The sequence below is a fragment of the Bidens hawaiensis genome, unplaced genomic scaffold (genome assembly GCF_021521415.1).
Source record: "Bidens hawaiensis isolate Kalapana, Puna unplaced genomic scaffold, B.hawaiensis_p1.1 tig00004973_1, whole genome shotgun sequence".
Lineage (NCBI taxonomy): Eukaryota > Viridiplantae > Streptophyta > Magnoliopsida > Asterales > Asteraceae > Bidens > Bidens hawaiensis.
This window is the reverse complement of record NW_027491313.1, coordinates 590,050-613,416: the sequence shown is the minus strand read 5'-3', so window position 1 is coordinate 613,416 and position 23,367 is coordinate 590,050. Positions and strand designations below refer to the sequence as shown.

At 34.3% G+C, this 23,367-nt stretch overlaps 1 protein-coding gene and 1 pseudogene across 2 annotated transcripts; both read right to left on the bottom strand.

Moving 5' to 3' along the window:
- Positions 1-6,908: 6,908 nt before the first annotated feature.
- On the bottom strand, positions 6,909-11,076 carry LOC143628426 (cysteine-rich receptor-like protein kinase 2; annotated as a pseudogene). Its single transcript, XR_013152741.1, has 8 exons — positions 10,515-11,076; positions 8,866-9,281; positions 8,642-8,761; positions 8,304-8,419; positions 7,990-8,200; positions 7,664-7,895; positions 7,423-7,576; positions 6,909-7,348 (listed from the first exon to the last, which is right to left on the bottom strand). The product of XR_013152741.1 is annotated as a cysteine-rich receptor-like protein kinase 2 (transcript).
- A 3,331-nt stretch (positions 11,077-14,407) lies between these two features.
- LOC143628425 (cysteine-rich receptor-like protein kinase 44) lies at positions 14,408-21,364 on the bottom strand. The gene is made up of 8 exons (XM_077098030.1): positions 20,938-21,364; positions 16,344-16,741; positions 16,134-16,253; positions 15,872-16,002; positions 15,535-15,745; positions 15,216-15,447; positions 14,961-15,120; positions 14,408-14,805 (listed from the first exon to the last, which is right to left on the bottom strand). The coding sequence occupies exons 1-8, from the start codon at positions 21,333-21,335 to the stop codon at positions 14,500-14,502; spliced, it is 1,956 nt and encodes a 651-aa protein (XP_076954145.1). The 5' UTR covers positions 21,336-21,364; the 3' UTR covers positions 14,408-14,499.
- Positions 21,365-23,367: the final 2,003 nt, after the last annotated feature.

The window sequence follows — 23,367 nt, the reverse complement described above, 5'->3', positions numbered from 1 at the left end:
AGTTTTGTTGCTTAAATGTTTCACATTGTAAAAGTCCAAGCTAAATTGTAAAGATGGTGAAATGAAAAGTTGGTTTTGAGTGTGTATGAGTGTGCCGTGAGTGTCTGTGAGTGTGTGTGTGAACTCAAACCCACATGCATGCATGCTTACATACCCTAAGAGTCTATTATTAATAGAGCCTAGAATTGTTTTATTAGATATAGAAATATATACATGCATGCGTTCAGACAGATTCATGGCTCTAGATTGATGATTACTAGTAACTAACCATTCTTGATTTAATAACTATTTCTTGTTAGTGCACATGGAACAAGATGAAATGAAAGGGTTTTATTATAAGGATATTTATTTCTTGATCCATGTGTAAATAATATGCATACAAAATGTGATCTTGACAATTGTTAGGACCTTGTATTATATGATAGATGGAAGGATTAAATGATGTTGGGTAATGTGTTTCTTAAAGAAAGAAAAATTGTTAAGATTGTTGCATTTGAACATGATGTTTGAAATGGTTATTTCTTGATTCTCTAGGTTCATGCTAGATTACTTACACGTGTTTGGATTATTGATAATGAGCAATAACAATGCTAGTTGTTAGAAGTTTAAAGTGAGTATAAGTATGAAAAATGGATAGATAGGGTAACTTGCTAAAGATAGAAACTTTGTTTGGTAAAAATGATAAATAACTAGTTGTGTAATAGTTTGATTATGCTAATATAAAATAGAACCCTTGTATTGAGTAGTCAAAATGGTTGAATGAGATAACTAGTCAAGAATGTTTGCTTCTCAATTGTACAAGTTTTAATGTTTAGGATACATGCTAGAATTCATAGACATACTTAAATATGAAACTAAAAATAGATTAAGTACTTGAATTTCTTGCATGAAAGATGATAAAATGTTGAGTAAATATGAAGGAATCATGATAAGATGATTAGATATATATAATATGAAAACATGCATTTATGTTAGAATGTTAAAAAGTTAGATTTTGGCATATATGAAATTAATGTGACGTGAACATGCATTGAATTTTGCACATTTAAGAATCTTCATTTTATGTTACATGAAAAATGATTTTTTTTTGTACTTTACCATATTTAGTAAGATAAGACTTGTGCCTACTATACTTGAAATTTGCTAAAAGTTGATGTTTTGTGTTAAAGTGTTTAAATCTGGAAATTTGGTTCAAAGGATATATTATAAATATGTATATTAAGTGTACAAATTGTTTGGCATGTTTAATATAACTTATTTTGTTTGTCGGTAGCTTTAACGATCGAAAAATACGACTTTTAACGCGAACCGACAACAGTTTTGCGAAGTGTTTTAGAACAGCCCGTAAACCCAAATAATATATATATATATACCTTACATAAGTAAATGTATATATTAAGGTCAAGATGGAATAACTTGATCTTTGACGTTTCGTGTCGCGACAAAACCGACCCGAAAATGTTAAAATTGCTAGTTTTGTGAAATTTATATATAAAATAATAAATAAACCATTTTAACAAAATAACTTATAAAACTTGTGTATTTTCACACTTAAAGTATTTAAAAATAGTTAAGAACTCAAGTTTATAAGAAAAAGTTAACCGGTTCACCGATTAACACAAAACCGACCGAACCGGAAAACGATTTTATAAATGTGATAAGTATAAGGATATAAAATATCAAATATTCCAGCAAAAAAATATAAATTTATAAAACTAAATAATATTATATAATATTAAACAATATTAAATAATATAATAATATATTATTACTTGTTTATTTGCTAAATAGAATATTTATGCATAAAATGTGCTAGTTGCTACTTGGGTTAAATTTATAAGTTTAGAGATCATGTGTGTGTTGAATGATCATATAGTAATTGGACTTGGATGGAATCGCCAATGTGTCATTAAAACTAAAATAAACACACGAACAAAAGAATAACATTATTTTTAAGAAATAAGATGTGTGTTTTAATATTTTAAGTTGATCAAATAGCTTAAAATATGAATAAATGATTAATCGTGTACTATATAATTAGGACACGAGTCGAGTTGGAATAACCGATCATCTACCAAAAACGGTGAGTTTTCTCATAAATCCCCACTTTTAATGTTTTATTGATTTATAAATGTTTTTTTGGGGGGGAGGCAAAGTATGTAAACTAAAGAGATATATGTTTTACAAATTGTGTTAAATGGGATGAGTCATTATAAAAGGAAAAACCGTTAACCTAGAGAGAAAGTGCCTAAAAATATTGGTAGATCTATCGGGGCGACGCCCCCCACTCTTCCAGTCGCTCTGGTTGAAAAGGTGGGAATATTTTGATTTTGGTATGTTTCGAGTTTATTATAATGATAGTCATACATGTGTTGTACTCTTTGCTCGTTTACAACTAACACGTTTTGTTTAAGAAATATATAACTATGTTTGGAAAAGTGGAAATTAAATTCCCATTGAAAAGAATGGTGAATAATAAAAATTATCATTGATAAGATTGATGAATAAATGGGTGTAAAGTCGAGAACTGTTACATCCCGGTTTTTAAATTGAGAAACTCACCAATATTCGGGTTGACCAAATTGTCTTAACATACTTTTTAGGTAAATGAGAAATATGGAGGCATCACGAGGGATGGATGGGATGGAACCGAGAACGCGTGTGTTTTGATGATGTGGAACTTGTAGGCTTGTAATAATAATAAACTATGTAAAATATGACATGTGCACTCTGATGAATAAACAAGCCTTTTTAATATATTTAAGCGTTCTGTTTCGTGATTTGGCTATCGGCATCTGTCATTACCCGAAACTAACTTAGTTAAGTCTTCCGCTGCTAAGATAAGATTTTCGGGGTGTGACAATCGAGTCTTGGACTTGAAAGCGAACATAAAAGTAATCGACTGGTCTGATTAATTGGTCACGAGTTTGGCCCTTTTCAATTGTTATCTTACTCGTTTTAAACCTAACATCTTATTATGGCTTGGTATGGACCCATAATAGTTTCCTTAACATTTTTCGGCCAAAGCTTGACCCGCAAGTCAATAAAGTTTGAACTTTTATGGCTAGAAACGTTTAAGCTAGATCTAGGGTTTCTTAAACGAGCCGTTCATGTCCATAAGTTCGTTAAGTCCATTTTATCATCAAGTTTGATATTTTAAGGTTCGTTTATACCAGATCTACTCTACGTTCAAGTTTCAAGGTCAACCGTTCATAAAAACATAAACTTTAAGATCAAGAACATACCTTTACATGTTCGTTTGGTCTCAGTTAGCTTGGTTGTGAACCTTAAATCTTGTACTTAGCTTGTATATCAAAGATCTATCAAAATCAACATTCGTTTGATCTCGTTTCTCCTTTCCTTTTCACGGCCGTATACGGCAAGGGGTGTGTGTGTGTGGGTGTTTTGAGTGTGTAGAGAATAAGATGGAGAGAAATGAGGGGTCTAGGGTTTTAGGGAGGTTTAAGGGAGTATTTATACTCTCTTAATCCCATGGGCCTAAGGCCCATCCCATCCTTTATTCCATCTTTATAATATTTAATCTTAATTAAATATTAACGCACATCTCACAACATATCTTTTCTTTATTTAATATTATAAAATTAAGGATGTTACACTTTAGCAAGTAATAAACCCAGAGCCAAAGTGAAGATTTAGGATGAACGAGCTAGGAAGGTTAAATAAGTCGGATGACATCATGACAGTGGGAGCACAGGCGGTATTTTAGTTAGAGTTCCAGGTCGACAATGACTTAAGAAAACCAGTATTCCAGCTGTAAAAAATTTCTCTAGTGGATTGCTTGCTGAATGTGGAGGGTGTTTGTTCTTCAGATATCTTAAGATCCGACTGTTAGATTCAATGGGAGGCGTTAGGGACAAAGAATGAGCCGGGGGCAATTTTAGTTGTGCTTAATGTGTTAAAGCTTCGTGGAGCTTCAACGAGCCTTTAGGTTAGTTGATGAGAATGTGCCGATAACTATAAGAACTTTAATGTTCAGATTATAGAAGTATGACTAGGAGTGTAGATGAGAGTATTCAAGGCCTCAGAGTGGGAAATTGATATAAAGTCAAAAGAGGAGATGGGTGTAGGCAGCGGGCCCAAGCCTAGCCCGGTTTAAATGTCATGCTTAGTAAGATGCAAATCCTAGACTAGTATATATATATATATATATATATATATATATATATATATATATATATATATATATATGATATGTACTTGTGATCCTTTGTCACTTGATAAAATAGAATACCTAGTTGCAACTCGTGGACGTAGGTCATTTTAGACCGAACCATGTTAAATCTTCGTGTTCATTTCTTTCTTTCGTGTATTGTGTTCGGTTTCGTGTGTGCCAATCCCATTAACAGTGTCTCATGTACTCGCTTTGAAACTCTTAGATACAAGCTTCATGTTGTTGTGCCCATTCCACTATGATGTAGCGTACTATTAGAGATTGAAGGCTAATCACATTGATTCTACAAATACCCATGATGATCCTTCCCCAAACTCCCAATTTAGACCTAAAAGGCAGAAATTTGAAAAGCCAAAAGTTCTTTATTCAATTCTGATCAATGATCAGTCACACTACATTCATAACATATTAATAGAGAATCCAAAATATGTTTGGGCCAGCACACACAACCCAAAGCCCAACAACAGCCCAAAACAAAACACAAAAAGTAGACGAAAAACCTAGAAGCCTTATTTTAAAAAATAAACGACCGTCTATGGCTGGTTACCACAACGTGGCCCATGTTTCAACGGTCGTTTTGACTGGTAGCACGCCTGAAACGGAGGCCCGTACCCCAAGTTAAGCTCATTTTCATGCAGCCCCTTTCGAAACACGATCTTGGGCCTGCAGAAACACCATGGCCCGCTCTTCTACATTTGGGCCCACATCACACTAACTTGATGGGGGCATACTAGTCAATTTTTATGGACTAATTGTGCACGGGCATTATTGAGTTTTCACTTCATATAGTTATTTAGTGTTTGGTAGTGGTCCCTAGTACATGTCAATGTGAAAACGAGTCGAGCTGAGCCCGAGCTCGATTAGGCTCAGGCTCAGCTCGTTTAACTTATACAGAGCTCGAGCTCGGTATAGTTATTTAGTGTTTGGTAGTGGTCCCTAGTACATGTCAATGTGAAAACGAGTCGAGCTGAGCCCGAGCTCGATTAGGCTCAGGCTCAGCTCGTTTAACTTATACAGAGCTCGAGCTCGGTTCGTTTCAAGCTTTATTTTCAAAGCACGGGCTTTGCAGGCCCGGCTTCGAGAAGCAAAAAATAATTTTTAGGCCGAAGGCGAAAAATAATTTGGGCCTCAAGTGAAATGATTTTTTTTAGCTTTAAACAATTTAAGTTTTTAATAGACATACTTGGTTATAATTTGGTTGGGTAAAAAACTTTTATATAAAAATAGGCTTACATGTTCCGAATGAGATTAGAACTCACATCCTTTTGGTTGAGAATAATTCCCCTTTGCCACTAAACCAAACTAGTTGTTATCTAATTGAGTTTAGACATTAAATATACATCTTTTTTTCATAAAAATACATATAATTTTTTTAAAAGTTTCAGGCCTAACAGGGTGTCGAGCCGGGAACCGTCAACCATTCAGCCCTCCTTAAAGACCGGCCCTAGAGCTCGGCTCGTGAATAGATTTTCAAGCTTGAACTTGACATAGGCTCAACTTTTTTACTATTTATCAATTATTTTTTATATAATTATAATTATTTTTATATATGTATTTCTATTATAATTTGTGTATAAAATAATACTCCATCCGTCTCATTATAAGTGTCCAAATTTCCGTTTTTATTTGCCCCATTACAAGTGTCCACTTTTAAAATTTATTAGTTAATTTTCAAGTTTACCCTTAAACACACACAAGTAACATTAATTAACGATATTGATGAACCCACTTCTCAATGACATTATTGTCATTTGGTAAGAAAAAAAAAGTAATCATTCAACCCAACTTAAACTTTGTGTTTTTTAAACTTGGACACTTATAATGGAACAGAGAGAGTACATGTTATTTAGTTATTTTTATTTATTTTTTCAACATTATATATATTAATTAATAATTATTAAATATATATTCTAAAAAATTGTATAAGTGACAGACTTGTTTAGGCTCGCGAGCCTGCTCAAGCTCGATAAGTGAAGCTCAGGCTCAGATTCGTTTATTAAACGAGCTTACTTTTAGGCTTGAGGTCAGGCTCTGGCTCAATAAAGCTCGGCTCGATCGAGCTTTTTAACGAGCCAATATCGAATAGCTCGGCTTGTTTGCACCTCTACATGTCGTCGTATTTTTCCTTGTATGGTCTATATAGAAAGACACCATTGTAGCGTTTCCCAATCAAGCTCATGAATACATTTTTCACTATATACCTTTAAAAACATTCATATACAAATGGTTTTGATAAGATCAAATCGAACTTTGCGATCCTAAATTTTAGAAATGTGATTCACATGTAATGTTTGTTTGAATCTGTCACTAACTAACGTTTAAATTTGTAAAGTTTTTGTATTATAATAATAACTATATGTACTATTATTACGAAAAGTAAAGAAAATAAAATACCCCAGCCCTGCCTACTCCTTTCTTCTTCCTTTATGCAAATTGTCTCCTACCACTTAAATTCTAAGATTACTAATTAATAGGAGCAACTAACTAAAATTACCTTCCTAAACAGAAACGCTTACGATGGCTAACATACAACAAACAAGAGAAACAGAAAAACACTAACCGTCAAGATAACTATGCTCTTATACTTTACAATCATATAATACAACAGAAATTTATTAATTTTAACCATCACATCATAAGTAAATAAAAGTACGTTCCCATATCTTTTTGTAGTCATTGATATAGCAATTACTCATTTGAGGCGAACACACCCGGATACAGCTACAGGACACAAACTTGGGTGTTTTTTTCTTTCTAATAGCATGTGGCTCAGATCAACATTATATACTAGCGCTTTTCGACATTCATCCCCTTCTCCATCACGTCTATTTCATCATATACTTGGACACTTTGCAGCTGCAGCTTCGCGTCTGTTTCATTTGACATTCTAGAAAAATTACCCTTGTTTGGGGATCCTATATGAACCCGTCTTTGATGATCAATTAGAGTAGGTCGGGTTAGTTGTCTATTCCCCAATGGCAGGCCTTTTGGAAGCATCAAAACAACTTCTGACATAGTTGGTCTTTTAGAAGCTGGTGATTGAGTGCACAACAACGCCACCTCAATGATCTGCTTCACATGCTCTTTGTGTTCGTTTACATCCAATGTCTCATCAATGAGCATTACATGCTTTTTATTCTCATACAACTTCCAAGCCTGTTGACACATAAAAAGTGATAAATTGAAATATAAAAAAAGTGATGAGATATTTGTGAAAGCGATTGTCTCACGTCTTCCAGGAGGTAATCCATTGATGGTTTATCAGAGTTCATGTCGGTACATCTCCGTCCGCTAATGATTTCAAGAACCACGATTCCAAAGCTATAGGTGTCAACTTTATCTGATAAGATACCATGTAATGCATATTCTGGCGCCGTGTAGCCCCTGGTATTATGTTATATAGATAAAATATAATATCTGATTAGACTCTGTATACGGAATCAAAGAGAATCTTTTGTTAAATTAACTTACAGTGTCCCAACAAACTTGGTGCTGATATGACTTCTATCCTCTGGTTGAAACCTTGCCAACCCAAAATCTGCTATTTTGGGTTGAAAATCGTGATCAAGGAGAATATTGCTCGACTTTATATCTCTATGAACGATTTTGACATGGAATTCATTGTGTAGATGAGCTAGACCCCTAGCTGTCCCAAATATTATGTCGTATCGTTGTTTCCAGTTTAGAGTCCCTCTTTTTACTCCTACATTATGAAGATGTTTATTAGTATATATCAACTGTTTCTAAATGAATATCTTCATGTGAAGAAATTTTTAAGTTTTGTGACAGCAAATTACCCAACAAGAATCTGTCAAGGCTTCCATTTGGCATGTATTCCAGGACAAGAAGTAGGTTTGATTCTTCGCTGGACCATCCAAGGAGACGGAGAAGGTTTCGATGGTGAACATTACATACAAGCTTAACTTCATTTTCGAATTCTTCTTTTGCTTTAGCATAACCTACTTTAATTTTCTTAACCGCCACAATCTCGTTATCTTCAAAAATTGCCTATAATATAAACAAGATATATTATATATAGTTCGGATATGGGATAATCTTGATTCTTGATTAATGTAAGCAATGGAATACAAAAGGCTGTATATCTTATTACCTTGAATACTTCCCCAAAACCTCCTTTACCTAAAAGATTTTCTTCACTGAAGTTATTGGTTGCCAATTGCAAATCTTTGTAATTGTAATTTATGGCCCCCTTCAATTCCGGTGCATCTAGGACATCACATACATCACATGGTCAGCAATATGATGAAAATTAATATAATATTGCTTTAAGAAATATATTGGGGAAATGGTATTTGATATATCCAACACTATGAGCATTATCACTCACAAGCGGTGAGGCGTACAAACATCACATACCGAGTGTTAGTAGATTCGTCATACAAGATTAGTCACATATTAGTATTCTCACACTAAGCTAATGTTAATCACCTTCTTCAGTCTTCTTAGACTTCTTCCACCGTAGAAACAATAAGCACGAAACAATTAAGATAATAAGAAGACCTACACCACCAGCTGCTCCAGAAATTACTGGTACCTTGCTTGAATTCCCTAACATATATGATCATATGAAAGTTAGAAACTTAACAAATGTGAAGCACGAGGTAATTCTAAAAACTAAATGAAGAAATAGAAAGAACATTGTGAGGCGTAACCTTTTAAGTAACTTGCGATATCTATTGTTTGGTTATCACTTTAAAATGGAGTCACTGAATACCTTGCATAACAGCCCATGCTGATAAACCGTGCTTCTGTTCTAGGAAGACAATTAAATAAACCGCTATATGCCATAACGATGCAGGTTTGGCAAATGCCCTTGTTTATATTATCAACACACTGTGCAATTGCATACACTGTTGCATTATCACTTGTGATTTGGGTTGTGGATGCAACATAGAAGTTACTAGTTTTTGGAGTAGCGTCTTTAATATCTGATAACATCCCCCCTACATCTTGGGTAAAGGTTGTTGTTGGCTGAGATGCTGACTGATTGCCACACAATCCAAGTGGGCCGATGCCTGCATCCTCGACGACATTCGGATCATTGTAGAAGTTATCATAGTTTGCATACCTTGAAAACAAATGACTTGAATCTCTTAGAAATTTTTACCAAGGGTGCTGAAATTATATATTAAAAAGTACTCTCTGATAACTTATAGAAAACCAAAAAGTTGTGCACATTCAACAAATTAATAAGCTTTTACCTGAATCCTAATAGTTAAGATAATTTTTGGGAAATCTGATTTGAAATCCATGAAAGTTAAAACAATTATTGATCACCATGTATGCTATTGCTTCAATGTCTTTGTTGAAGCAACTACTATCCAAACAATTACCAAAATTTGCATATCTAATATCAGTTATATCCTTTGTTTGCTTAATGACTTTAGTATGATAATACACATTAGAATAATTTATAAGCACTGTATAAGCAAGTTCATATATATTTTCTAGTTCACTAGGTCGTCTTCATAATAAATTATCACAATAAATTTAAATAAAAACAAATAATATGTCCCACTTGTATATTGGGAAACGATTCACCATGAGGCCCTAGGACAACATTTGAATAATGGTTGGAGAGAAATTTCATCAAAGACAGAAAACACTTGACTTGAAACAGATACATTATTTATAATTACGAGCAGTATAAAAAAAGGCTTTATATTACGGAACTCCAAAACCAAAAGATGATAATATGAGACACTTCTCCTTTTATTTATTTATTTTTTTGTATTTTTTTCATGTTGGATAATTAAGCACAAAACTAAGTATGCAGTATATAAATTCTCTTTCAATTATCATTCTCTGAACATATAATCAAGTCTTAAAATACATGTTGAAGCACTAATTAGGGCCGGTACTTTCATTCATGTCTATTGATGGTTCACTCTGCAAATTAAGAAGAAATGAAGGGTCCTTTTAGTTTATCTTGTTTCTGAAAGGGTTAAATGACAATGCATATTTTCTCTCTTTATAACTAGACTTTTCGGGTCAACAAAATAAATTAAATTATCAACAATCACTATCAATACAGTTGTATATATTATTGGAATTATTGCAATGTATTTATCAATCAAAGTGTGAAAAAAAAAACATAATAATTTAATTTCTTATACAAAGTATTTATCAGTTTTATCTTTAACTTGAAGACTAAATTATATACTTGAATGTTTAATGTAAAACTGAAACTTCATAGTGCAATAATTCATACGAGCATATTTTATTTTATAACTCTACTAAAACATATATGGGGAGTAGTAGTTGCTGACTTACTAATCAACTTTTTAAAAAAAAACATTACCTGACAAAACAGTTATCAAAGAAGGTATAAGCACCATTTCCAGTTATGCAGCTGTTTAATTCAGACACCCCGGCGTCGACACAAGCCACACACTGAGCTGCAGAAAGGTAGTTTCTGCACTGGGCGAGTCCAAAGACCGAGTCCCCCTCAGATAAACTTTGCGCTCTTGCGTAAAAGACACCGTTGCTGGATAACTGTCTTCTTATTTCCGTAAAGGTAGAGTTGCGATTGTTAATAAAGTTTGAAAGAATTATCGGAGGGTTACGGCCACAGAACGATCTGATGGGCGTGTTAATAGTATTGTTTACGGTGTCGTTCCGCTGTGAAACTCCTGGCTTGATCAGGAATAAAACAAGGAACAGAACCAAAACAGCCATCACATCCACCCTCAGAAGTGTTGGCTATATATGGCATATTAAGATTAAAAAAAAAATGTATTATGAAATGATCAGGTGGTTTGAGCAGACGAAGCATCATGGAAATATGGAATATGTGGTTAATAGAAAGTCAATAGAAAACTGGTTTTGTTGACCATTCGTGGATGGTGATTGATGGCCGGCATATTGTTTGAACAAAATGAAATATTTAAACACCTAAATTTTGAAGAATCTGTTAAAATATATGCATATTTTTCAGTTTATAATCCTTCCTATATATCTTGTGCTATTTACTTGGCCTGTTTAACTTACGCTTGGTTTTATAATATTGTGTATATGAGCTGGTCTACACTTGGGCTTCTCTGTTATGCTTTGGGCTTGCATGGCTCACTTGGGCTTCTCTATTTTTGGAAAAGAAATCGTTGCCCCCCACTGTCGATGTTTGTAAGGACGCGTTTCCCGGGTTCTCCGGCGTTTATTTGGGACCGGCGCATCTTGCTTCGCCAGTCACCTATAAAGGGGCGGCCCCTCTCCTAGAACAAAAAATTCAGTATTCCAATCAGTTTCATCCGAGTAGGTTTTCTCCAAGTACTTAGATTTTGAAGTATTATATATTTATAACTTTAAAATTCAATAATCGATTTTCCTGACAAAATGATAAGCTTTAATATCTTTTAAAGTATATATGCATGTCCGAACTTTTTAAAAATTCAGAAGAATTAATGAATTGTAGACTTGTATACTATTTTATAACATAAATTAATTACATGTTAGTGCAAAAGACGGTAGAACGTTTTTTGTTGTGTTAGTGTTTCTAAAAGTAAGACGTGTGGGGTCATTATTGAAAATAAGAAGACGTCTTTTACTTGGTCAAAGAAATTTGCAATTGACCCCCATTTTCTGCGAAATCACGCGGGTCAACATTTGTATGGAGGACAAAGAAAGTGATATTTTAAATTATTAATCTACATGAAAATTCACACACAAATTTCACTTGCTTGTGAGGGACTACGTAGAACAAATTTCACCCAGGCTCAACCCACAGACCCATGACTCCATGAGTACTCGACTCGTCCGGAAATTCTGTTACATCTACGCGGTGAGGAGGGTCCACATGACTAGAGGAATGTTTATTTGTTAAACAGAACACAAACAATTAGACCGTTAATTACATTAGCCCACGGCCATATGAGAGTGACAGCAACCATAATTCATCTACTACATATACGCTATTACGAAACTTTGCATTCATTACGGCCATATGAGAGTGACGGCAACCATAATTCATCTACTGCATATACGCTATTACGAAACTTTGCATTCATTGCCCCTCTTGGGGAATGGATATTGATTCTCATGTGTATGCATGGCTGGTCACAAGAAAAACCCCATGCATGTGGCAAGGCTAACAAAGTTTGTTTTGCAGATTTTTTGGAAGGTTTAGCGTGATCGTAATGCATTAGTCAACAATCATGGGTTTAATTGGCATGATTTAGTGATATTCTTCTAGGAGATTTGTTTTTGGGAAGTTCTATATGTTGAAGTTAATACAAGAGCTCGAGAGGTTATGTGGTATTTCCTCTTGGTCAACATTTACCATGAAGGCAGAAGAAAGTGATATCTACTATTATAATAAACAAAAATGTTGATTGAATCACAAACCTTTTAATTGGTCTAATAGTTTGCCAAGTGACACTTTCATGTATTAACCTATAATTTCTAATTAAATTTAAAACTAAAATTTAATTAAAATATAAAACATTCCTTATATAGCCTTATCATTATCTCATCCATTCCTTATCTAGCCTTATCGTGGATTACAACTAAAGGAGTTTGATTCATATTATAAAGTCATGTTCACTGCACCACCCATTTTATTGATTATGATTACCCAAATGACTTATTTACTCTTCTCACAAACCTGAAGTATATTGACTCTTGGTTTATATTTAGTTCCAAATTGCGTGCAATATATCCCCTTTGTCAATGACAAATTTGGATGTACCATAATAAAAACATGATCAAAAAACATTAAAGAGTTAGGTAGAAACCAATTTGTCAGATTATTCTAGGTTATTTTGACAAAAAAAAATTCTTATTTACAAGATTAAAAACATAACCGGGTTGGGTCAAAGGTCAAAGTGACTAATTTCGTATGGAGCGGTTGGAACCGGAACACTCCTTGTCCAGTATTTTGATTAGCAATATGGGTGTCACATATGAATACAAAAGCCTTATTATTTTGAAATCGAGTTGAAATGAATTTAGCCAATCTTTATTTCCTTTTTTTTCTCTCTATTTCGATCTATTTGACTGATTATGAATGTAAATATCGAACTGAATGAATGAGACAAGTGTTGGGTATTAAATCATGGTTAGTTTGGTTATTTTTGGTTGTGAATTGCATGTAATAGTAGAATCAATAATTAGACATCAGATGGCCTCATCATGGTTAGAGAAACTAGCAATTAGTTCAAATAAAAAAATTTGTATATGATTTGTATATGCTTTGTTGCTATACAATGTATGGTATGTTAATGTTTAAGTAAAACTATAGCAATTTATTTGTATATATAAAACTTGCAACTTATTTGTAATTTTAGTGATTTATGAACTTTTCATTTTTCATTGTTATATGTAATACGTAAGTTTAATCATATAACGTATTTAAAATTTTTTTTATCAATCATACCATTTTTATTGTCCAACCCGTGTAATACACGGGTTCCTAACCTAGTTATTAATAAACATGAAAATTCATACACAAATTTCACTTGCATGTGAGGAAGAGGAGCACTCTCATTGGCAATCTCACAATCTCAATTTTACATTATAAAATTAATTTCTCTCTCTCCAATCTACATAAGTTAACTCATCGCAATCTTTTATACACATTCACAACTCATCCCAACTTAAAAAAATGTATTTTAACGAAGTCCGTTTTTAATAAAATTTATATCGGAATGTTCATAAATTTTTTTTTAAGAAATATCGTGTATTTAATTATTATTTTTTTTGTTAGAATATTAAAAGTTAATTAAATAATTAAGTTATCGGGGGTTAGTTTGGATTGCAATCTAGGTTTGCTCCACCAACCTAGATCGCCAATCTAGATTGCATTATTTTCTTTTTTCAATTTTTTTTTTAACTTTGGGCCCACCAATCTCATTATGAGATTGCCAACGGGAGTATTGCTACACGTTGTTACAAAATCAATGAGTATTAATAGTCCGTTTTCTTTGGTGAAAGTCATTACTGACAAGTATCTGTCGATGAAGGTATGTTGATAATGCTGATATGAGTAATCTATTTGCTGGCAGATTACCAAGCAATGTTCACGAGGGTTTTCAGATAAAAACTTTAGCTAGAGATTATCGACGGTACTTTTCGATGGACGGCAATTTTCGATGGTGGAGCAAACACTATCGTTGACAGTCGTGTCAAGGAGGCAAGTATGGCAATTAATTCAAAATATGAAAATTAACAACTATGCATATTCATTAAGAGTTGTTCGGGAGGCAAATAGAGGATTAAATAAAAAGAGAGAACAATGATCTTGTATACATATAAAAACAATTTAAAGCTTGTGATGTGATGCAAATGAAACTTTAACGGGCAGAAAATTGAACGGTGGAGGCCGTGGCATTGGAGGACAATGATGTCAAGGTTTCACCAACTTGAATCTTTACATCGTTTTCATGAAAGGTAGATCTTACTGGTGGTATTTGATCAAGTGATCTGTCACTTATAAGTGTAACTACTTCAGACATTGCAGGCCTTGCAGAAACTGGTGATTGAGTACACATCAATGCTATCTCTATGATCTTCTTTGCCTCTTCTTCTCCATACTCACTTGGGTCTAATGTGTTATCCACTAGATTCAAATGTGTGCCGTTATCGTATAGATTCCATGCCTATGAAACAAAATAACGGAAGCAAAGTTAAATAGAATGAAGGTTAAGATCTGTCAGCATATATATATCAATGAATTTTGAATTTAACCACCTAGTATAAACTAGTGACAATACAGCTGGTTTAGAATAATTCATCCAAGTTTTGGGATGCTTACATGATCAAGTAAGTTTTGGTTAGCTGATTCCTCATCTTTGACATTGTGACACTTTTTCCCACTAATAATTTCAAGGACCACAATACCAAAGCTGTATGTATCCACTTTCTCAGATAATTGTCCATGAATGGCATATTCCGGTGCTACGTAACCACTTTGCCTAGTAAGATTAACAATTTTTATTGGTCAAATATTTCCAACAAAAGAGTAGACATATAATTAGCAGCAAGTTTCTATGTATTAATTTAAACATACAATGATCCTGGCAATTTTGTGCTAAGGTGAGTCTTGTCTTCGGGAAGTAGTCTTATCAGCCCAAAATCCGCAATTTTTGGCTGAAGTTCATTGTCAAGTAGAATATTGCTAGGTTTTATATCCCTATGGATGATGGTAACATGGTACTGTTCATGTAGATATGCAAGACCCCTTGCTGTCCCAAAGATTATTTCAATCCTCTGCCTCCAACTTAGATTCCTTGATTTGTTGCCTGTCATTACAATGTATCTTTACTAGATGTAAAATAGAGAACATAACAGTTTACAACTACAATCATTCGTATGATGCCTCAACTCACCATAAAGAAACTGGTCAAGGCTACCATTGTCCATGTGCTCGTGGATAAGAAATAAGAAGGGACCTTTGCTACAATAGCCAACAAGGCGTAAAATATGGCGATGATGAACATTACATATAATCTTCAGTTCATCAACAATGTGTATATTTCCTCTAGTAGACGTCATAACTGTCTTCTTAATTGCAATTGTATCACCGTTCTTGAGAGTGCCCTGCATCATACCACCGTAAACAAATACTGAAATATTATTTCCATAGATTAATACACAAACTTTATTCCTTAGAAAATGTATTAGTTGTTTATTCCATAGTATATAACTTCCGAATTCGTTAAGTACCTTATATACTTCACCAAACACCCCTCCTCCAAGTTTGTTCATGTCATTGAAGTTGTTGGTAGCTTTTATTAAATCGCCATAGCTATATCTTGTTGGACCTTGCAGCAGCACAGTTGATCCAGTTGATTTATCTAACCACCAAAAATTTAAAAGGTAACAGAAACCAGTAAGGAAGGTGTACATTTATTTTAGCTAGTCGGTGGCTAGCGTGTGTTAAAAAATTTAAACAATTCAATATATAAGTTCATCGTATTGTGTTTACCTAGATGACGGTTACTTGAGTTTTTTGATCGGATTCGCCATAGGAAAAATGCGAGTACCACAAAGAGAAAGCATACCCCTCCAACAACTCCGCCAATTATGGTTCTCTTACTTGAATCGCCTGTAAAGCATAGATATGCGAAACATTGAAAATACATTTATATCCTACAACAAAATCCGGTAGCATATGAAGAAGAGTTTTAGGTCTCACCATCCCAAAGGAGAGGTTTGATATTAGTTATTTGGTCTTGTCTGAAAAACGGAGTCGTGGAATACTTCATAAAACATCCTCGGTCCATTGACCGCCCCGAAGAACTAGGTAGACAGCTATCTAGAGTAGTATATCTGGAATCCATGCATTCTACACAATCACTTTGACTTAGGTTTAGATTACATTGGCCAATGGCATACACGGTAGCATTACCCTTAGATATTACCCTCAAAGAAGCTGCATAGAAGTTGGATGTTCTTGGGACTGCTATTCTAAGGTCAGATAATAACCCATTTGTTGTTTTACTGAACTCCGCTTGCTGAGTTAATGATCCGTTGTTACATTTTAGCAAGCCATTTCGAACTTTAGACTCAGTATAGAAGTTATAGTTCTCGTACCTATGCCAAAACAATTGTAATTAGCATCAACATGAGCTTTTGAACACCTAATTGATTTACTCTAGCATAATTAATGATGTAAAGATAAAGGAGTAACCTGGTAACGTCTTGAGATTTTCTAGGTCTACTAGTTGGCATGGGAATATATGACACACATGTGTCAATATCGAAATTTTTTTATAAATAGGAAAAATAAAATGGTTGTAATGGTTTATAGGAGAGAAATTTATTTTTTTTGGGTTTTAGGTGTTCCGCCATTTGAAATGACGGAACCCACCATGATTGCAGAACGTGTCAGAAACGGTCTGGTGACCTGGAGGTTATTTTGGTGTTCCGCCATTTGAAATGGCGGAAGTGACATATTAACCACATGTTCCGCCATTTGAAATGGAGGAACACAATTTTTACCTCTTATAGCTGCCATAGTCATTTTTCTCACTTCCGCCATTTGAAATGGCGTAAGTGAATAGTATAATACCTGACACATCTGACGAGGGCTTGTTGACCAAACTATTCACTTCCGCCATTTGAAATGTCGGAAGTGAACAGTACCGACAATTTATGACATGACATGACTTAATAGGTACCTTTTTTACCACACTATTCACTTCCGCCATTTCAAATGGCGGAAGTGAACAGTGACATTTTTATGACACACTTTTCTACTTACTTTTTGACCACGCATTAAATACATTTGACAAGACTTTTTTTGATTTTACCATACTATTCACTCGTGCCATTTGAAATAGTGAATAGTGTGGTCAAAAAGGTACTAGAAAAGTCATGTCATGTTATAAATTGTCGGTACTGTTTACTTCCGTCATTTCAGATGGCGGAAGTGATAAAATGAATAGGGGCAGCCTATAAGGGGTAAAAGTTGTGTTCCGACATTTCAAATGGCGGAACATATGGTTAATATGTCACTTCCGCCATTTCAAATGGCGGAACACCAAAATAACCTCCAAGTCACCAGACCGTCTCTGACACGTTCTGCAATCATGGTGGGTTCCGCCATTTCAAATGACGGAACACCTAGAAACCCAAAAAAATTTTCTCTCTTCTATAAACCATTACACCTCTTTCATTTTTCTTATTTATAAAAATTTTTCGTCAATATTATTGAATTGATAGAAAGTTAGGTTTAGTGTTTAGGGTAAACATGTCGGCCAACTCATAAGCATGTCAGTTGCGTTAATGGCACAATTAAGAATGTATCAAAACATGTTAACCCACCCAAGAGTCAATACATACATAAGGCTGAGGGGTGTGGAGCGCTAGAAAGGGCGCAAGAGGCCAGCCGCTCGCGCCCCGGGGCGCGAGCACCACACCAACGAGGCGCGAGAGGGGCGCGAGAGGGGCGCGAGCGCGGAAAAAGAGGCAGGCGCAAGGGGGTTAGCGGGACCTGTGGGGCGTAAATGGGATTGGGAATGGTGAAAAGAGCCGTTGGAATGGTGAAAATGAGTCGTTGGCTCTTTGTTTAATAAAAAAAAAAATTTTTTATTTACTCTATATATATCTATATCAAATACAAACCATCCAACATAATAAAACATACAATTTTCTCTCTATTAAACCTATATCAAACTCAAACCAACACCAATATCACATACCAATATCACATACCAATATCACATGGCTGGAAATTGGTACAGCACTTCCGCCGGAAGTAGGGCCGAAACGGACTAAAACTAGTTCGTCTGGAGCGTACAGCACTTCCGCCGGGTCGGATTGCCGGGTTGGATTCGACCTAAACGTTGCGGGGGAGGAAACGTCTTCACCGCCGAGGAGGCGGCCATTGGGAAGGGACGCCAGGGGCAAAAAACCGGCTGAGGGGGAAGCCGTAAACATCAACGATCTTGTTGAATCCCTCAATAAATTCAACAAAACCATGGAGGTGGTCTCTAATGACAAAAAGGAAAAAAAAAGAATGAGAGATTTGGAATTCCTTACAAGAGACTTCAGTAACCTAAATCCGGTCGACCAAATGCTGATGGAAAAACAAAAGGAACGTATCCGGAAGAGGTTGATCGAAGAAGACCAAGCCGAAGAATAAGAATAATGTTTTTTTTTAGTACTTTAATTTTTTTTTAGATATTAATGTGTTTTTTTAATTAATGTGTGTTTTTTTAAATAATTTATGAGTTTTTTTAATAATACGTTTTTTTAATACATTTATAAAAAAATAAAAAAAAAACCGCTCGCGCCCCCTCTCGCGCCCCTCCACACCATGCCCCGGGGCGCGAGCACCACTACCAACACCCATCTTATCAAGTTTCTCTCTCTGCCACACGTCACAATATTATTGGCTGGCGCCCCCACTCGCGCCCCCTCTCGCGCCCCTCAGCCTAACATTTTAAGTTATCATTTAAATAGATTGATAGGTTGACAGACACTTTATGACAGTTTGTCAAAAATTCATATTTCTATAAATAATTAAACATTACTGATTGTTATTTTTGAAACTTCTATTTAATTGTGTTAATCGTTCTTATTATGTATTAACCGCGTTTAGTGAATGTCAACAACCGTACATGCATTAAACGTGTCGTGTTGTTGAACTACTATATTTAATCACATTAAACTATCGTGTAACTTTCTTATTAAGGTGGTGTTTGGGATTCCTTATTTTCATCAACTTATAACTTATAAACTTTTTGAAAAGTTAATAAGGTGTATAAGGTGTTTGGCAAACCATAAGGCCTTTTGGATTTTAACTTATTGAAGAAGTAGGTTCCCGCAAAGCCCAGTTGGACCCACAAGACTCACCTTGAAGAGGTACGTCTACGCAAAGACCAAATGGATCCGCAGGACCCACCATGCTCAGAGAGATGAAGACCTTACACGCAGTAAGCCAGCTGTCCCCGCAGGAAAGCCTCCCTTGATACAGTACCCTGCCTGTCCCCGCAGCTGTGGGTACAAGCCAAGAAGGAAGGCTACCCGCACTAACAGCAAGGCTACACGCATAAGGCACTAACTCTTATACTTCAGCAATATCACCTGAAGAAGGAATGAGCAGGGCGGGAATATTCCCGCCCAAAAGAGCCAGTCCGTACGCTTCTAGAAGATCTTTTGTACTATACCTACCAAGGTATGGACAAATAGACAAGATCTGACAAAAGCAACCCATGAACCAATCACAGGGTGACAGCTCACTGACAATAGTACGAGAAGGAGCACGCTCCAGTACAAAATGTCACTATCAGCCGCTGCCTACCCACCAACTCCCATCGTGGCACGAACGTAGCCCATAGTTGGTGGAAAAGGAATATTATATACAGCTGGCCGTACCTGCTTGGAAACCTACCTTCGGCTATAAATACTCCAACACCTTGGAACGGTATCATCATCTTCTCTCTAGCTATTTCTCTCTATATACACTTATATTCAGAGCAACCTAGTCTGATTCTCACGCCGGAGGGTGGTCACAAGGAGTAACCCCCCCTTCTCAGTGACGAGCTTACGGTGTCTGTTTTGCAGGTTGAGAAGAATAACCATCTTTGCCGGACCTAACCCTCGTGGGAAACATCTACTTAACCCTAAGATTATCCTTAATCTGTCGGGGTATCTTAGTGTTTCTTCACTTATGGTGAAGGCAAAATAAAGGAGTTTTGAAAAGTTAGAAATCTCTAACTTATTAACTTAATGGATTTGAATTATCTATTACACCCTTTAACCCTTAAAACCCATTACACTCCTTTTAAAAATGAGTGTCTATTTTGGTTTTCCCCACCATATAAGCTAATCCAAACATTTTTTTGAAAACTTCTTTTCAAAAATTCATAAGTTTATAAGTCCTTTTAACAAAAAGTCCTTTTTCACTTAAATAAGCAATCCCAAACACACCCTAAATATATAATAAGTGTTACTTTTTGCAAAAATGACAAGTTTAGTCAAACATATTGTTTTTGTTAAAGTGTCATGTTGTTCATGTTTGACTCGTTTAGCACAACACTTACGACACATTTTGCCATTTCTACCCATGATCTAAACCTACTAGCCGGCCTTAAATATTATACGTGTTATGCCTTATGAGTTCTTTCTTATATTTTTTACATGCGATTAAAGAAAAAGTCTTTAATTAAATATATTTTTAAACAAATGCTTGCTTATGTTAACACAAAATAGCTTCCACGAATAAATGAATGCATGGATATGAAAGTTATTTAAAAAATAAAAAATCTATAGTTCAATCGCACCTGATATCACAGTCGTCGTAAAAAACATAACCACCATTTGCAAACCCACAGGTTCTTAGCTGAACAACAGCATAGTCAAAACAAGCCACACAGTCCGCACTTGAGACATAACCCCTACACGAAGCGAGACCCCAAACGGAGTCCCCGTTAACCAACGTACGAGCAGTCGCATAAGATACATGGTTGATGGACAACTGGCGGTGGAGGCTAGCTAGGGTGGTGTTAAGGTTGCTTGACAAATACTCTCGGTTCCTTCCTTTGTATTGACTACAATAAGATGCAAACAGTGTGCTATTTCTATCATTGGGTTGTGACTTTGCTTGTCCGGCTGTGGCCAATACCACCCACAGGCCCATCAGACATCTAGACAACAGCGTAGAATTATCCACCAACTTCATTTATTTTCGATTCAGCGTTTATTTTAGCATCTCAAGGTATATATTGTGCCTTGAAGAAAACAATGCGATTATTTATATATACGAAGTAGCATATATAGGCCAAAATATGAAGAAAGTATTTAAGTTTTAAATGACTTTTCCACCTAGAAATGACCTATTCTGTATTGATCAATTGGGGCCCAATAGGTACCCTAACAAATGTTTAACAAATTTAACGTATACTTATATGCCGATAGTAAAAGAGAGTGATGTAGTGAATTTGATATAGTCTATCATTGTTACATACATCATTTTTATATGATATTATTTTATTTAAAAAAGTTACGTAATAAACTTGAGAATTTTGTTCCTTTTTAATTTTGGTATAGTATTCCTATAATTAATAAATTGGCTTATCTAAACATCCGGCATGTTGTGCATATAAAATACGTGTGTGTATATATATATACTAGTTTTTATCTCCCGTATTACGGGGTTGTTTACTTTATTCATTTATGATATTTATATATATTTTTTTTGGATTTTAATATAATTTATTTTAATAAAGTTAATGATATACATAAGGTTTGATGATGAAAGGGTTTCACAAATAAATGAGATGTAATAACCCGGTTTAAAACCTATATAAGTTTGGTGAGACCCATGACTCGTTTATTTTTTTTACTATAAATTTTTTTCTTAATTATAAATAATACCTTTTTTATAAAAAAAAATTCAGATATTAATTTTTTAGTATATCCCTATTTGATTTTCATGTCTAGTATTTGGTTAGATTAATTTTTAATTTAATAAGATGTTATAACCCATTTAAGGGATATTTGGGTTTGGTGTGACCCATACCCATGAATTCGGGTCAAATGCATGAGAAGTATTTATTTACAAATAAAGTAATATGGTCGCTTGAGAGAATAGATAGAGGTTACGTTTATATAAAAATATAAGAACCAATAAAATTTTGACTTTTGACATTAAAATCTATGGTGGAAGAATAATTCTAGGAAACTATGTCGGTTATAATAGTGAAAGAGTAATTCTAGGAAACTATGAAAGTTTTTGATAATTTTAAATCTCAATCATTGATTGATATGATCCAATGGCTATGATTTATTTTTAGTTTTCCTAGAAAACTACTTATTTTTAGGATAACCCTCCCATATATATATATATATATATATATATATATGGTAAGGATCCTAAGAGAATCCTTTGAAAATTGAGAACTTTAAAAACCATTTTAAGAAAAAAAAAAAAAAAAAACCTCTAAAAAATATTTTAAAAAATTACAAACAAAAAAAAATTAAAAAGTAAAAAAACCAAAATTCTTATATTTCATTCCGTTTTCATATAAAAAAACAACTTCGTATTACACACATATGTATAATATCATTTAATCTCTAGTTACACAATGTACATATATGTACATTATCATTTACCTTAAATTATACGTACGTGTATAAAAAAACATGTATGTACATATATGTACATATTATACATATGTGTATAATTTAGCTAAACCGAGACTTTTTTTTATAAAACCGGAATGATAAATAAGAATTTGATTTTTTTTACTTTTTTCATTTTTGCATTTTTTTATGTTTTATGAGTTTTAAAAATTTTTGGGTTTTTTTTTTGTCTAAAATGATTCTCAAAGTTCTCAGTTTCAAAATAGTCCTCACATTATCCTGATCATATATATATATATATACACACACTAGTTTTAATCCTTCAATTTTCATAGTTGTGATTAGTAGTTTTTACGACACTCCAACATACGTTTTCTGATAAGGCTTGTATTGTAAATAAAGTTTTTTTTTTCTTATTTTTGTATCACAAACTATATGAATGTTGACACTATATACTGGTATCATGACTATCATGACGAATCAAACTGATATTAGTTACACCGTTGTAGCGCCTGTTAAACGAGACGATATTTAAGGTCGGTTCAGTAAATCTTATTGGGTGGTTTGGAGGAGATTTAATTAATAATTCGTTTATTATCTATTAATAAGTTTGTTTTATTTTTATTAAG

Coding starts and splice junctions, on each gene's coding strand:
- LOC143628425 (XM_077098030.1), bottom strand. CDS start 21,335: ATGAAGTTGGTGGATAATTCTACGCTGTTGTCTAGATGTCTGATGGGC. Junction 16,254..16,343: donor CAAACCTCTCCTTTGGGATG/GTGAGACCTAAA, acceptor TATGCTTTACAG/GCGATTCAAGTAAGAGAACC. Junction 14,806..14,960: donor ACCAAAACTTACTTGATCAT/GTAAGCATCCCA, acceptor TTTGTTTCATAG/GCATGGAATCTATACGATAA.